The sequence below is a fragment of the Staurois parvus genome, unplaced genomic scaffold, assembly GCF_062004578.1.
Source record: "Staurois parvus isolate SC_StPar_1 unplaced genomic scaffold, SC_StPar_1.0 ptg002447l, whole genome shotgun sequence".
Taxonomy (NCBI): domain Eukaryota; kingdom Metazoa; phylum Chordata; class Amphibia; order Anura; family Ranidae; genus Staurois; species Staurois parvus.
The window spans coordinates 61,266-76,813 of NW_028320243.1; the positions used below are offsets into that span (position 1 = coordinate 61,266).

General features: G+C 48.0%; 1 protein-coding gene across 1 annotated transcript in view; it reads right to left on the minus strand.

Annotated features, from left to right (window-relative positions):
• Nucleotides 1-2,003: 2,003 nt before the first annotated feature.
• Nucleotides 2,004-15,548, minus strand: part of LOC149430867 (uncharacterized) — a 58,893-nt gene continuing 45,348 nt past the window's right edge. The window contains exons 19-25 of the mRNA XM_089665978.1: nucleotides 13,593-13,640; nucleotides 11,634-11,919; nucleotides 11,323-11,477; nucleotides 9,806-9,838; nucleotides 6,587-6,619; nucleotides 6,268-6,300; nucleotides 2,004-2,670 (exon numbers count right to left, since the gene is read on the minus strand). Of these exons, the coding sequence (XP_089522104.1) occupies nucleotides 2,063-2,670; nucleotides 6,268-6,300; nucleotides 6,587-6,619; nucleotides 9,806-9,838; nucleotides 11,323-11,477; nucleotides 11,634-11,919; nucleotides 13,593-13,640 (1,196 nt within the window). The 3' untranslated portion in view covers nucleotides 2,004-2,062. The remainder of the gene's footprint in view (nucleotides 2,671-6,267; nucleotides 6,301-6,586; nucleotides 6,620-9,805; nucleotides 9,839-11,322; nucleotides 11,478-11,633; nucleotides 11,920-13,592; nucleotides 13,641-15,548) is intronic.

The window sequence follows — 15,548 nt, forward strand, 5'->3', positions numbered from 1 at the left end:
TCTGGTGCCAACCACCATGCCACGTTCAAAGTCACTTCAATCCCCTTTCTTCCCCATTCTGATGCCCAGTTTGAACTTCAGCAAGTCGTCTTCACCATGTCCAGATGCCTAAATGCATTGAGTTGCTGCAACGTGATTGGCTGATTAGCAATTTGTGTTACCAAGCAATTTAAGAGGTGGACCTAATAAAGTGTATATACAGTATATATATATTTGTTGTTGTTTTTTTCTACACATTTTATTTTTTTCTTACGTTATTGCTATTACAAGGCGCCAAGAAGCTGCTATCTGATAGCATTGGGGTGGTGACAGGTCCTCTATATGGAGACATCAGGAGTCTATTAGACCTCCACTGGAGGCACGATTTGTGTTCATTTATGGGTCATCACTTCTGGTAAGAAGCTGGAGGGTCAATGTTGGATCACAGAGGATGTCATACTTCATGTGGCGTGTCATTATCACATGTTGATGCTATGCTGGTCCTTTTGGTCACATGACATATGAACGTGTTGGACTGATATTTCATTCACCTCAGTGATTTCATTTTTTTTAATATAGTGCCACTGTTTTTTTACTTTCGTAATCTGTTGGTTGGAGGTTGTCATTGTGTGTTTATTATTTCAAATTATTATGAATATTTCTTGCACTTTTGTATACAATTACATTGTGGCGTCTTACGTAGAACAGCACCTAATCGTCTGGAAGAAACGGGTAAAAACCCAAAAAACACATCAACGGAGGGGGACACCTGTTCCTGCCTTTCCATGTTTCTATCTATTATATACCACCGTATTATACTGGATGGAACGTCAAAGATGTTCTATAGGTTTACCCTTTGGGCTCTTTTGTTAGGTCCTTCACCAGATATGTCCTACATGTGGAACTTTCAACGACTGGCACCAAACACTGAAAACAAAATCCTTTTCCCTGTTTGGTTATCTCAAAAAAATGTTACAAATAAAATTTATTATATGTTTTTATATTTTTGGGGTTTTTTTGTGGTACGTTGTAATTGGCCGGTGTTAATGTGATGGACTACTTTATCTCCATTAGTACTTTTTTGTCTCTACAAGTTCTAGAAGTGATCAAGACAGCGGTGTCAGGAGATCGGTAGATCCTCCAACGAATGTTTTAGGAAGAATTGGTAAGGTACTTTTTTGCCTCTACAAGTTTTAGAGGTGATCAAGACAGCGGTGTCAGGAGATCAGTAGATCTTCCAATGAATATTTTAGGAAAGATTAGTAAGGTACTTTTTTGTCTCTACAAGTTCTAGAGGTGATCAAGACAGTGGTGTCAGGAGATCAGTAGATCCTCCAACGAATGTTTTAGGAAGGATTGGTAAGGTACTTTTTAGTCTCTACAAGTTCTAGAGGTGATCAAGACAGCGGTGTCAGGAGATCAGTAGATCCTCCAACGAATGTTTTAGGAAGGATTGGTAAGGTACTTTTTTGTCTCTACAAGTTCTAGAGGTGATTAAGACAGCGATATCAAGAGATCGGTAGATCCTCCAACAAATGTTTTAGGAAGGATTGGTAAGGTCTACACCCTCCAGTGGCCAGCTCCCTCTCTGGAATATTCACGGGATGGGTTTTCTCTTTTGCAATCAGCAGGAAGTCGATGTATCACTCAACCTATTAAATTCTTGAGGATCGGCAGGAATATGACCCATCTATAAAAACAGATGTTCCAACATAGCATTGATAACATAGATTATGTTGTAACTAGGGATGCACAGAGGTGCCGATACCGAGTACTCGTGAAAATACACCCTGAAATCTGATGGGGTGCCTCCAGGTTTCTTCAGGGGTGCCTTAGCAGAACACCTAAACATTGCCCAGAAATTGTATGCAAGCCAGGGGTGGAGAAAAAGACACCTGTAACGATAGGCGACCTATGTAATTAATTATATAATTCTTGTGTTCTTGGTACCAGTAAATTCCGTTTATTTTTTTATTTTCTTAATTTAAAATGTTAAAAAAAAAAAAGAATCGAGTAAGCCAAAGTGATTCAAGTCATTTTTTAATTCCGGACATATTAGGAGGTACAATGTCTCAGATAGATGTCAGACGGCCTCCACGATTTGCACGTTGCCTTTCTTAGAGAACGTCAGCTGGCTCCAGTCGAAGACGTTCCCTTTGGTCTTCTCCTTTCCTCTGAACATTGACCGCAAAGTCTTGAGCGACAGAACTTTATTCCACATGTTCAGGTCTTTGATTTTTCCCACAAAGCTTTGCGAGCCGTCGAAGTCGTGCCCAAGGGAGTCTTGGTCCTGGCCGAGCATGGCGATGCCTCCTGGTCGCACCTTGTGTCCCTTGCTATAAACCCTGTTGGCGTACCTTCTCCCGTTCACCCACACCTCGCTGCGCCCGTTCTTCGACTCCCACGTCAGGCAGATGTGCTGCCACTCTTTGCTCCTGTCCAGCGTTGGGAACATGAGGCCGTCTCCGCTCATGTAGAACCCCAGCTTCCCGGACTTTTCCAGCCACAAATTCAGCTCGTCGTAGAAGAGAGTGCGGTAAGAGAATAGGATGGTTTCCCTGTTTTTTGGAACATTTAAAGACACTTTCATGCTGAGGGTGAAGGCGTTTAATTTCAGCGGCAGGGCAGGGGACAAGTCGATGTAACTGCTGTTACTTTCTTCGGGGAACAGGAAGTATTTTCCTGTAAGATCTGAAAAAGAAAAGGAAGTATTGGGTTAAAATTGGTCAAAAGGATGCAACCAAAAAAACTATGATAGGGGTCTATTGAAAAAAGTATGCATATGGCCTCAGGGCCGTGGATAAGGGGGTACCACCAGTCCTCCTGTACGGGGCCCAGGCAGCTGTGTAAATTGGATGTGGGCAGGAAGGATGATCAGCATGGTGGGGGAGGGGCAAGTACTGGAACTGATCCCCTGTGTGGCTCCCTCTGCAGAGGCTGAAAGCTTGCTATTCCTCTCTCTCCCACTGGCTTTCAGCTGCTGCAGAGGGAGCCATACAGGGGATCTGTTACAGTAATTGCCTCCTGACACACCCATCACCCTCCCTGTGCACCATACATTTCCATCTGCTGCCACCACCCCTGCAGTGTTGCCAACTTCCCTCCTCTCCTTCCCACCGGCAGCTGCAAGCACACAACAGGATCATCAGGATGGAGAGCGGAAGGAAGGGTCTGGTAAATATGTCACATTTGCCAAGCCCATTCCTTTCCTGAATGAACACAATGAATGATCGGTAAAAATCACTCATTATGTTCATTCATAATTGAAGCTTAGTAAACTTTTTTTTTTTGTGGGGAGGAGAGGGCTTGTAAGGTTGGCTGTATGGGGCACCGTGGTTTGGGGGGCCTTGTCAGGTTGGCTGTATGGGGCCCCGTGGTGTGGGGGGCCTTGTCAGGTTGGCTGTATGGGGCACCGTGGTGTGGGGGGCCTTGTCAGGTTGGCTGTATGGGGCACCGTGGTGTGGGGGGCCTTGTCAGGTTGGCTGTATGGGGCACCGTGGTGTGGGGGGCCTTGTCAGGTTGGCTGTATGGGGCCCCGTGGTGTGGGGGGCCTTGTCAGGTTGGGTGTATGGGGCCCCGTGGTGTGGGGGGCCTTGTCAGGTTGGCTGTATGGGGCACCGTGGTTTGGGGGGCCTTGTCAGGTTGGCTGTATGGGGCACCGTGGTGTGGGGGGCCTTGTCAGGTTGGCTGTATGGGGCACCGTGGTGTGGGGGGCCTTGTCAGGTTGGCTGTATGGGGCCCCGTGGTGTGGGGGGCCTTGTAAGGTTGGCTGTATGGGGCACTGTGGTTTGGGGGGCCTTGTCAGGTTGGCTGTATGGGGCACCGTGGTGTGGTGGGCCTTGTCAGGTTGGCTGTATGGGGCCCCGTGGTGTGGGGGGCCTTGTAAGGTTGGCTGTATGGGGCACCGTGGTTTGGGGGGCCTTGTCAGGTTGGTTGTATGGGGCCCCGTGGTTTCAATGGACTTTGTGCAGGATGTCATGGGGATGCCCTCTTAGTGAAAGCTACAATCCAAAGGAAGCGCCAAACAAACGTCCAAGAATCCAAGAAAATTCAGTGATAAAATTGATTCATAGCAAAATAGAGCCAACGTGTTTCGGGGGGCCCCTTCATTAGGGCTTAGGAATTCTGACTGCGCTGAAATGGACTCAGGTGAGCAGATACCAAATAAAACTGCACTGTGATTCGCTGATTGGAAAGTTTCAGGGAGGAAGGTTACGCCTGTGTTGGTGAATGCAGCAATGGACTGACCCCAACTCTAACCCTAACCCTATATCACTGACTGCCCACTGCTGGGACCATATCCAAAAGGGAAGAAGACCCTGGTCTTCATGTAGACTGAAGTTGCACCCAAGGGGTGGGCAGGAGGGGCAGCCGCCCAGGGTAGAGAGATAGGGGAGGGCGCCCCCTCACTGTGCACAAGGTCCACATCAATGGCTGACAACCAGTAGGCTGCAGCTTCATGTCTGCTCTGACAGCTACTGCTGTCACGTTGTGCTCCAACATACCAGCTCTCCAGCCACAGCTGACACAAGAACAAACCACGCATGTGCAGCTACCTTCCAGCTACGTAAGGAAACAAGCGTTTGGCCACGAATGGGCAGTGTGTACTCCATGCCAACCATAAACAGCCAGAGCAAGGGTCAAAGAATAGGCACAAGGTGGTACACCCATTCTACGGCATGTGTTGGGGGGGGGGGGCACAGTTTTGCATCCTTGCCCTGAGCACTGGACAATACTGTCCCAGTACTGGCCACACCAAGGTATAGCCATCTAGATATAGATTTGTTCCAAGATACAACTGCATTACAAAGTTCACACGCTTCGGGGGTCTGAGGACACCCCCTTCATCGGGGCTTGAAATGAAAGACAACATATACTGGACTGATGCAAAATATACATTTGTTTTTGGACCAAACTGTTAAAAAGAAGAGTCTGTCATCAGCTGCCGAAAGGACTCAAACAAATACATGTTTTGTATCAGTCATGAATACCTTTTATTTACAGGGATGCTCTCTCTCCTTCCCTCTCTCCCCCCCTCTCTCCCCCCTCTCTCTCTCCCCCGCTCTCTCTCCCTTTCTCCCCCTCTCCCCCCTCTCTCTCTCACCCCCTCTCTCCCCTATCTCTCCCCCCCCACTCTCTCTCCACCCCTCTCTCTCCCCCCCCCTCTCTCTCTCTCTCTCTCCCCCCCTCTCCCTCTTTCTCTGCCCTCTCTCCCCTCCATCTCCCCCCTCTCTCTCGTCCCACCTCCCCTCTCTCTCCCTCCCTCCCCTCCCCATATCCCCCCCTTTCTCTCCCTCCCCCTCTCTCTCTCCCTCCCCTCCCCCTCTATCACTCTCCCTCCTTCCCCTCCCCCTCTCTCACTCTCCCTCCCCTTCCCCCCTCTCTCTCTCTCCCTCCCCTCCCCCTCTTTCACTCTCCCTCCCTCTCCCTCCCCCCTCTCTCCCTCTCTCTCCCCTCTCTCTGTGCCCTCTCCCCCTCCCCCTCTCTCTCCTCCCCCTCCCCTCCCCCTCTCTCACTCTCCCTCCTTCCCCTCCCCCTCTCTCACTCTCCCCCCTCTCCCCCTCCCCTTCGCCTCTCTCACTCTCTCTCCCTCTCCCACCCCCCCTCTCTCTCCCTCTCTCTCCATCTCTCTCCCCTCTCTCTGTGCCCTCTCCCCCTCCCTCTCTCTCTCCTCCCCCCTCTCTCTCCCCCTCCCTCTCTCTCTCTCTCCTCCCCCCTCCCCCCCTCTCTCTCTCTAGCCCCTTTACCGATGGAGGCTTTTCAGGTACCGTAGTTTGGTGGCGTTCCGAGGGCGTACACAATTTTAAAACATCATGTTTGGTATCTACTTACACGGCATAACATCCATCTTTTACATGTTACCGAAAATTGGGTGTCGTGTTTTTGCGCATTAAAATTCACGAAATCGTGAATTTTTTCAGAAAATTTGCTTCTGGAAAAAAAAACACTGCACAAATATCATGTGACATATGAATAGGCAACGACCACCATTTTATTCTCTAGGGCAGAGGTCACCAAACGTTTTATACAAAGAGACAGTTTATTGTTCTTCAGACTTTAGGGGGGGCTGGTGGCAGTGGATGAAATAGTGCTCCAAGGGTCAGTTTTAGAAAACGGCCGTATCTGGCCCCCGGGCCACAGTTTGGAGACCACTGCTTGAAAATATATATATAATGTTTGGGGATTCTAAGTAGTTTTCTAGCAAAAAAAAATGATGCTTTTTACATGTAGGAGAAAGGTCAGAATTGGGGCGGACTGGAAGGTGTTAAAGTAACTGAAAAAACATACCAGATGCTATCGATTTTTCAGACTCTTCACTGCCTGGGAGAAAGATGTAAAAGTAAAAATAGGTAAGGAATAATGAGCCGGTGGACACACGGGGCAGGTTTACATTTTCTAAATATAACTTAAAATTTGTGCCGGATCCTATGGGTACAAGTCCTGCAGCTTCTCCAACATTACATAAAACACACTCAATGACAAACAAAAATGATAATAAATTCTCCAATCATTCTAATATTCTACCCATAGGGGCCATCAATATCAGTCAGTTATGTTTATCAAATGAACTACAACTTAAAACTGAACGAAAATTGGAAAAACTTACCTGGAGCTACTGCGGCTTGAGGTTCCGAGGCAACTTAACAAAAAACAGAAAACATTTGTCTTCATCACCGAAAACCTACCCAGAAAACATTCTATCTTACAAGCACCCAGGGCAGGTACATAGATCTGTACATGGTCAGGATGGAGGACATAGATCTGTACATGGTCAGGATGGAGGACATAGATCTGTACATGGTCAGGATGGAGGACATAGATCTGTACATGGTCAGGATGGAGGATATAGATCTGTACATGGTCAGGATGGAGGACATACAGTTGTGGCCAAAATTATTCAACCCCCACTGAAATTGAGTGTTTTGGCCAGTTTGACATTGCTTTTGATCATTCAGTCATCTTGCTTACATTTACATTAAAGAGGCACTTGTAGGTCAGACAAATATAACATAACAGTTATAATGAAATAACCACAAATGTCTTTTCTGTGCTCACAGCATTATCAGTTTTATTCAACCCCCAAGTGACATTCAATCTTAGTACTTAGTACAGCATCCTTTTACAGTTATAACAGCTTTTAAACGTGAAGCATAGCTTGACACAAGTGTCTTGCAGCGATCTACGGGTATCTTCGCCCATTCTTCATGGGCAAAGGCCTCCAGTTCAGTCACATTCTTAGGCTTGCGCACTGCAACTGCTTTCTTTAAGTCCCACCAGAGGTTCTCAATCGGATTTAAGTCTGGTGACTGCGATGGCCACTCCAAAATGTTCCAGCCTTTCCTCTGCAACCATGCTCTAGTGGACTTGGAGGTATGCTTGGGATCATTGTCCTGTTGAAAGGTCCAACGTCTCCCAAGCCTCAGGTGTGTGACGGACTGCATCACGTTTCCATCCAATATCTCCTGGTACTGAAGAGAATTCATGGTACCTTGCACACGCTGAAGCTTCCCTGTACCTGCAGAAGCAAAACAGCCCCAAAGCATGATTGACCCTCCACCATGCTTCACAGTAGGCAAGGTGTTCTTTTCATCATAGGCCTTGTTCTTCCTCCTCCAAACATAGCGTTGATCCATGGGCCCAAACAGTTCTAATTTTGTTTCATCAGTCCACAGAACACTATCCCACAACTTTTGTGGTTTGTCCACATGGCTTTTGGCATACTGCAGTCGACTCTTCTTATTCTTTGGAGACAGCAAGGGGGTACGCCTGGGAGTTCTGGCACGGAGGCCTTCATTACGCAGTGTGCGTCTTATTGTCTGGGCTGAAACTTCTGTACCCACATCTGACAAATCTTTTCTCAGTTCCTCAGCAGTCACACGGGGACTTCTCTCCACTCTACGCTTCAGGTAGCGCACAGCAGTCGAAGTCAGCATCTTCTTTCTGCCACGACCAGGTAGCGTTTCAACAGTGCCCTTTGCCTTGAATTTGCGAATGATGCTTCCTAAGGTGTCTCTTGGTATGTTTAACATCTTTGCAATCTTCTTATAGCCATTGCCCTTCCTGTGAAGAGAAATCACCTCTTCTCTTGTCTTCCTGGACCATTCTCTTGCCTTCACCATGTTTGTAACCACACCAGTAAATGTCTAGAAGGAGCTGAGTATCACAGTCATTTTAAAGCTGCCTAATTGGTGCTTATTATGCTTGATTGCTGCTCGGTGACATCCACAGGTGTTTTCAATACCTGATGGAAAGCACCTGTATGAACCTCTGTTCTTCAGAGTGGTAGTCTTTAAGGGGTTGAATAATTGTGGCAATGAAGAAACCACATAAGAACCATTTACTACTGTATTACATAAACAATTGATGTCATTTTAGTTGCATTTGGGTAGTTACAACGTCCTTGTAGGATTTGATTCTGAATACAATTCCAAATGTACACTATAGTCCCTAAACCCCTTTACAGCATTGGGGGTTGAATAATTTTGGCCACAACTGTAGATCTGTACATGGTCAGGATGGAGGACATAGATCTATACATGGTCAGAATGGAGGGCATAGATCTGTACATGGTCAGGATGGCAGAACATAGATCTATACATGGTCAGGATGGAGGACATAGATCTGTACATGGTCAGGATGGAGGACATAGATCTGTACATGGTCAGGATGGAGGACATAGATCTGTACATGGTCAGAATGGAGGGCATAGATCTGTACATGGTCAGGATGGAGGACATAGATCAGTACATGGTCAGGATATATGTCCTCCAACCTGACCATGTACAGATCTATGTCCTCCAACCTGACCATGTACAGATCTATGTCTTGCATTCTGACCATGTACAGATCTATGTCCTCCATCCCAACCATGTACAGATCTATGTCCTCCATCCCGACCATGTACAGATCTATGTCCCCCATCCTGTCCATGTACAGATATATTGTATATCCTCCATCCTGACTATGTACATATCTATGTCCTCCATCCTGACCATGTACAGATATATTGTATATCCTCCATCCTGACCACGTACAGATCTATGTCCTCCATCCTGACCACGTACAGATCTATGTCCTCCATCCTGACCACGTACAGATCTATGTCCTCCATCCTGACCACGTACAGATCTATGTCCTCCATCCTGACCACGTACAGATCTATGTCCTCCATCCTGACCACGTACAGATCTATGTCCTCCATCCTGACCACGTACAGATCTATGTCCTCCATCCTGACCACGTACAGATCTATGTCCTCCATCCTGACCACGTACAGATCTATGTCCTCCATCCTGACCACGTACAGATCTATGTCCTCCATCCTGACCACGTACAGATCTATGTCCTCCATCCTGACCACGAACAGATCTATGTCCTCCATCCTGACCACGTACAGATCTATATCCTCCATCCTGATCATGTACAGATCTATGTCCTCCATCCTGACCATGTACAGATCTATGTCCTCCATCCTGACCATTACCTATCTATGTCCTCCATCATGACCATATACAGATATATGTCCTCCATCCTGACCATGTACAAATCTATGTCTTTCATCCTGACCATGTATAGATATATGTTCTCCATCCTTACTATGTACATATCTATGTCCTCCATCCTGACCATGACAGATCTATATCCTCCATCCTGACCATGTACAGATCTATGTCCTCCAACTTGACCATGTACAGATGACAAACAAAAATGATAATAAATTCTCTAATCATTCTAATATTCTACCCATAGGGGCCATCAATAGCAGTCAGTTATGTTTATCAAATGAACTACAACTTAGAACTGAACAAAAATTAGAAAAACTTACCTGGAGCTTCTGTGGCTTGAGGTTCCGAGACAACTAAACAAAAAACAGAAAACATACAGATTTATATCCTCCATCCTGACCACGTACAGATCTATGTCCTCCATCCTGACCATGTACAGATCTATGTCCTCCATCCTGACCATGTACAGATCTATGTCCTCCATCATGACCATGTACAGATCTATGTCCTCCATCCTGATCATGTACTGATATATGTCCTCCATCCTGACCATGTACAGATCTATGTCCTCCATCCTGACCATGTACATATCTATGTCCTCCATCCTGACCATGTACAGATCTATGTCCTCCATCCTGACCATGTACAGATCTATGTCCTCCATCCTGACCATGTACAGATCTATGTCCTCCATCCTGACCATGTACAGATCTATGTCCTCCATCCTGACCATGTACAGATCTATGTCCTCCATCCTGACCATGTACTGATATATGTCCTCCATCCTGGCCATGTACAGATCTATGTCCTCCATCCTGACCATGTACATATCTATGTCCTCCATCCTGACCATGTACAGATCTATGTCTTCCATCCTGACCATTACATATCTATGTCCTCCATCCTGACCATTACATATTTATGTCCTCCATCCTGACCATTACATATCTATGTCCTCCATCATGACCATATACAGATATATGTCCTCCATCCTGACCATGTACAAATCTATGTCTTTCATCCTGACCATGTACATATCTATGTCCTCCATCCTGACCATGTATAGATATATGTTCTCCATCCTTACTATGTACATATCTATGTCCTCCATCCTGACCATGACAGATCTATATCCTCCATCCTGACCATGTACAGATCTATGTCCTCCTTCCTGACCATGTACAGAGATTTTTCCTCCATCCTGACCATGTACAGATCTATGTCCTCCATCCTGACCACGTACATATCTATGTCTTCCATCCTGACCACGTACAGATCTATGTCCTCCATCCTGACCATGTACAGATCTATGTCCTCCATCATGACCATGTACAGATATACAGTATGTCCTCCATCCTGACCATGTACAGAGATTTGTCCTCCATCCTGACCATGTACAGATCTATGTCCTCCATCATGACCATGTACAGATATACAGTATGTCCTCCATCCTGACCATGTACAGAGATTTGTCCTCCATCTTGACCATGTACATATCTATGTCCTCCATCCTGACCACGTACAGATCTATGTCCTCCATCATGACCATGTACATATCTATGTCTTCCATCCAGACCACGTACATATCTATGTCCTCCATCCTGACCACGTACAGATCTATGTTCTCCTTTGTTTTTTGGGGCCCTTATCAGTTATAAACACAATTTCCATACTTCCATATAAAATGCATTATCCTGTCTGCCTGTTATAAATTAAAGTATCCCAACCTCCCCCATCCCTCAAAAACCAATGAATCAGCTGACTTTTTAGACACAGGCGCACAATATTTGAAACAAAACACTTCTTTAGAATGATAAAAGTAACTCTCTGTACATACCTTGCTGAGCAACAGGTTCCCCAAATACTTGGACTTCACAGAGGGTTAAGTATTTTTTTTCATTGGGCAAATGAATGGAAACGTACTGGCCCTCCATTCCTCTGCAGTTAAAGGCCATTGTCTCCCCATAATTCATTTTGAATATTGTTTCGCATCTGCAAGATGAAATAAAGTGAACCTGTCATGATGGGAGCTGCAGCTACTCACCTGATTTAGAAGCTACATGTTGGGTTGTTGTCCTCCTTCTCTGGAGCTCCTCTCTGCACACTGCAGGTTGATGGTTTCAGTGATTGTTCTACAATATTACCTACCTGGGGTTGCCGATTCCTCCCTTGTCTGTAGAATTTCCAATACGGATCTCAGCACCATTAATTCTCTCTCGACAGCAGTCACCACGATTGGTGATGGCCACGGATTGGATGCGATGGGGGGATTTCAAATTCACTTTCCACCAGGGGTTCTTGTCATACTTAGTGTGAGTGCACTGATGGAGCATGGAATTACTCTGCAGGGATCCATCAATGGCTCTTCCCGGGTGATCTCGGGGGCTGTAAAAGGATGACTGGGAGGGAAGGCCTCTTAGAGCCACATTCTTCACTGTTGGATATATAAAAATCCTTAGAATTTACCTCGATTCCTCTCCCTCTCCTCGACTCTCCATCTTCCTCTCCCTCTCTATTGTCCTTTCCCTCTCCTTTCCTCTCATCTCCCTCTTCCCTCTCCATCTTCCTCTCCTCTGCTCTCCTCTCCATCTTTCACTCCTCTCCCTCTCCTTTCCATCATCCTCTCCCTCTCCTTTCCTCTCCTCTCCATTTTCCTCTCATCTCCCTCTTCCCTCCCTCACCATCTTCCTTTCCTCTCCTCTCTATTTTTCTCTCCCTCTCCTCCCCATCATCTTCTCCTCTCAATCTTCCTCTCCTCTCCATCTTCCTCTCCTTTCCATAGTCCTCTCCCTCTCCTTTCCTTTCCTCTCCATTTTCCTCTCATCTCCCTCTTCCCTCACCTCTCCATCTTTCTCTCCCTCTCCATCTTCCTCTCCTTTCTAATTTTTCTCTCCCTCTTCTCTCCATCTTCCTCTCCTCACCTCTCCATCTTCCTCTCTATTTTTGTCTTCCTCTCCTCTCCATCTTCCTCTCCTTTCTATCTTCCTCTCATCTCCATCTCCCTCTCCTTTCTTCTCCACTCCTCTCCATCTTCCTCTTCTTTATTCTCCCTCTCTTCTCCTCTCCATCATCCTCTCTCTCTATTTTTTCCTATCCTCTCCTCTCCCTCTTCCCTCTCCATCTTCCTCACCTCTCCTCTGCTCACCTCTCCATCTTTCACTCCTCTCCCTCTCCTTTCCATCATCCTCTCCCTCTCCTTTCCTCTCCTCTCCATCTTTCACTCTTCTCCCTCTCCTTTCCATAGTCCTCTCCCTCTCCTTTCCATAGTCCTCTCCCTCTCCTTTCCATAGTCCTCTCCCTCTCCTTTCCATAGTCCTCTCCCTCTCCTTTCCATAGTCCTCTCCCTCTCCTTTCCATAGTCCTCTCCCTCTCCTCTCCATTTTAGTCTCATCTCCCTCTTCCCTCACCTCTCCATCTTTCTCTCCTCTCCTTTCTATTTTTCTCTCCCTCTTCTCTCCATCTTCCTCTCCTCACCTATCCATCTTCCTCTACATTTTTGTCTTCCTCTCCTCTCCTCTCCATCTTCCTCTCCTCTCTATCTTCCTCTCATCTCCATCTCCCTCTCCTTTCTTCTCCACTCCTCTCCATCTTCCTCTTCTTTCTTCTCCCTCTCTTCTCCTCTCCATCATCCTCTCTCTCTATTTTTTCCTATCCTCTCCTCTCCCTCTACCTGTCCTCTTCTTCATCCTCTTCCCTATCCTCTTCTTCATCCTCTTCCCTGTCCTATCCCTCTTCCTCTCCCCCCCCCATCCCCATATCTCTCCTTTGCTATCTTTTCTATCTCTTTCTCTCCCTCGCCATCTTCCTCGCCTCTCTATTTTTCTCTCCCTCTCCATCTTCCTCTCCTTTCCTCTCTTCTCCTCTCCATCATCCTCTCTCTCTAATTTTTCCTATCCTCTCCTCTCCCTCTACCTGTCCTCTTCCTCTTCTTCATCATCTTCCCTATCCTTTTCCTCTTCCTCTCCCCCCCTCCCCATATCTCTCATTTGCTATCTTTTCTATCTCTTTCCCTCTCCTCTCTCATTGACTCTTCAAGCATTTGCTCCCCCTCCCCCTCTCATTCTCTGTTCTTTTGTCGGTAATTCCAATATATTGGATGACCTTTACCTCCATGATGTTGTTTCTGGAGCTCGAGATCCCCGTTCCAACCTTCGCCTGAGAATGAATTACAGAAATAAAGATTAGTGATTGTAAAGTCATTTTTTAAAAAATAGCAAACCGGCTATACTCATCTGCAGACCGATCCTCCTCGTTTCGGGTCCCCCGCTGGCACTCCTGGCTTATCTTCTCGGGTCCCCCGCTGGCGCTCCTGGCTTATCTTCTTCTCGGGTCCCCCGCTGGCGCTCCTGACTTATCTTCTTCTCGGGTCCCCCGCTGGCGCTCCTGGCTTATCTTCTCGGGTCCCCCGCTGGCGCTCCTGACTTATCTTCTTCTCGGGTCCCCCGCTGGCGCTCCTGACTTATCTTCTTCTCGGGTCCCCCGCTGGCGCTCCTGACTTATCTTCTTCTCGGGTCCCCCGCTGGCGCTCCTGACTTATCTTCTTCTCGGGTCCCCCGCTGGCGCTCCTGACTTATCTTCTTCTCGGGTCCCCCGCTGGCGCTCCTGGCTTATCTTCTTCTCGGGTCCCCCGCTGGCGCTCCTGACTTATCTTCTTCTCGGGTCCCCCGCTGGCGCTCCTGACTTATCTTCTTCTCGGGTCCCCCGCTGGCGCTCCTGACTTATCTTCTTCTCGGGTCCCCCGCTGGCGCTCCTGGCTTATCTTCTTCTCGGGTCCCCCGCTGGCGCTCCTGGCTTATCTTCTTCTCGGGTCCCCCGCTGGCGCTCCTGACTTATCTTCTTCTCGGGTCCCCCGCTGGCGCTCCTGGCTTATCTTCTTCTCGGGTCCCCCGCTGGCGCTCCTGGCTTATCTTCTTCTCGGGTCCCCCGCTGGCGCTCCTGACTTATCTTCTTCTCGGGTCCCCCGCTGGCGCTCCTGGCTTATCTTCTTCTCGGGTCCCCCGCTGGCGCTCCTGGCTTATCTTCTTCTCGGGTCCCCCGCTGGCACTCCTGGCTTTTCTTCTTGGGTCCCCCGCTGGCACTCCTAGCTTAACTTCTTCTCGGGTCCCCCGCTGGCACTCCTGGCTTTTCTTCTCGGGTCCCCCGCTGGCACTCCTAGCTTAACTTCTTCTCGGGTCCCCCGCTGGCACTCCTGACTTATCTTCTTCTCGGGTCCCCCGCTGGCACTCCTGACTTATCTTCTTCTCGGGTGCCCCGCTGGTGCTCCTGACTTTTCTTCTCGGGTCCCCCGCTGGCACTCCTGGCTTTTCTTCTCGGGTCCCCCGCTGGCACTCCTAGCTTAACTTCTTCTCGGGTCCCCCGCTGGCACTCCTGACTTATCTTCTTCTCGGGTCCCCCGCTGGCACTCCTGACTTATCTTCTTCTCGGGTCCCCCGCTGGCGCTCCTGGCTTATCTTCTTCTCGGGTCCCCCGCTGGCACTCCTGGCTTTTCTTCTCGGGTCCCCCGCTGGCACTCCTAGCTTAACTTCTTCTCGGGTCCCCCGCTGGCACTCCTGGCTTTTCTTCTCGGGTCCCCCGCTGGCACTCCTAGCTTAACTTCTTCTCGGGTCCCCCGCTGGCACTCCTGACTTATCTTCTTCTCGGGTCCCCCGCTGGCACTCCTGACTTATCTTCTTCTCGAGTCCCCCGCTGGTACTCCTGGCTTTTCTTCTCGGGTCCCCCGCTGGCACTCCTGACTTATCTTCTTCTCGGGTCCCCCGCTGGCACTCCTGACTTATCTTCTTCTCGGGTCTCCCGCTGGCGCTCCTGACTTATCTTCTTCTCGGTGTGACACCATAAGAAGCCACTTTCTGTGGTGGCCATTCTGTTAGCTCAGTTCTAACCTGACAGACAACCCCACTGTGCCAGCAACTGACGAGTTTCGAGGGCGTGCCCCCTTCTTCAGAGTTAGGCCTACACGAGGGGGCTCTACATATGGAGAGGAGCTACAAAGTCTAGTAATGGATTGGATGAGGTGGAAGAGGAATAATAACTGTCAATGTGACCTCCTACGATGAGAATACATTG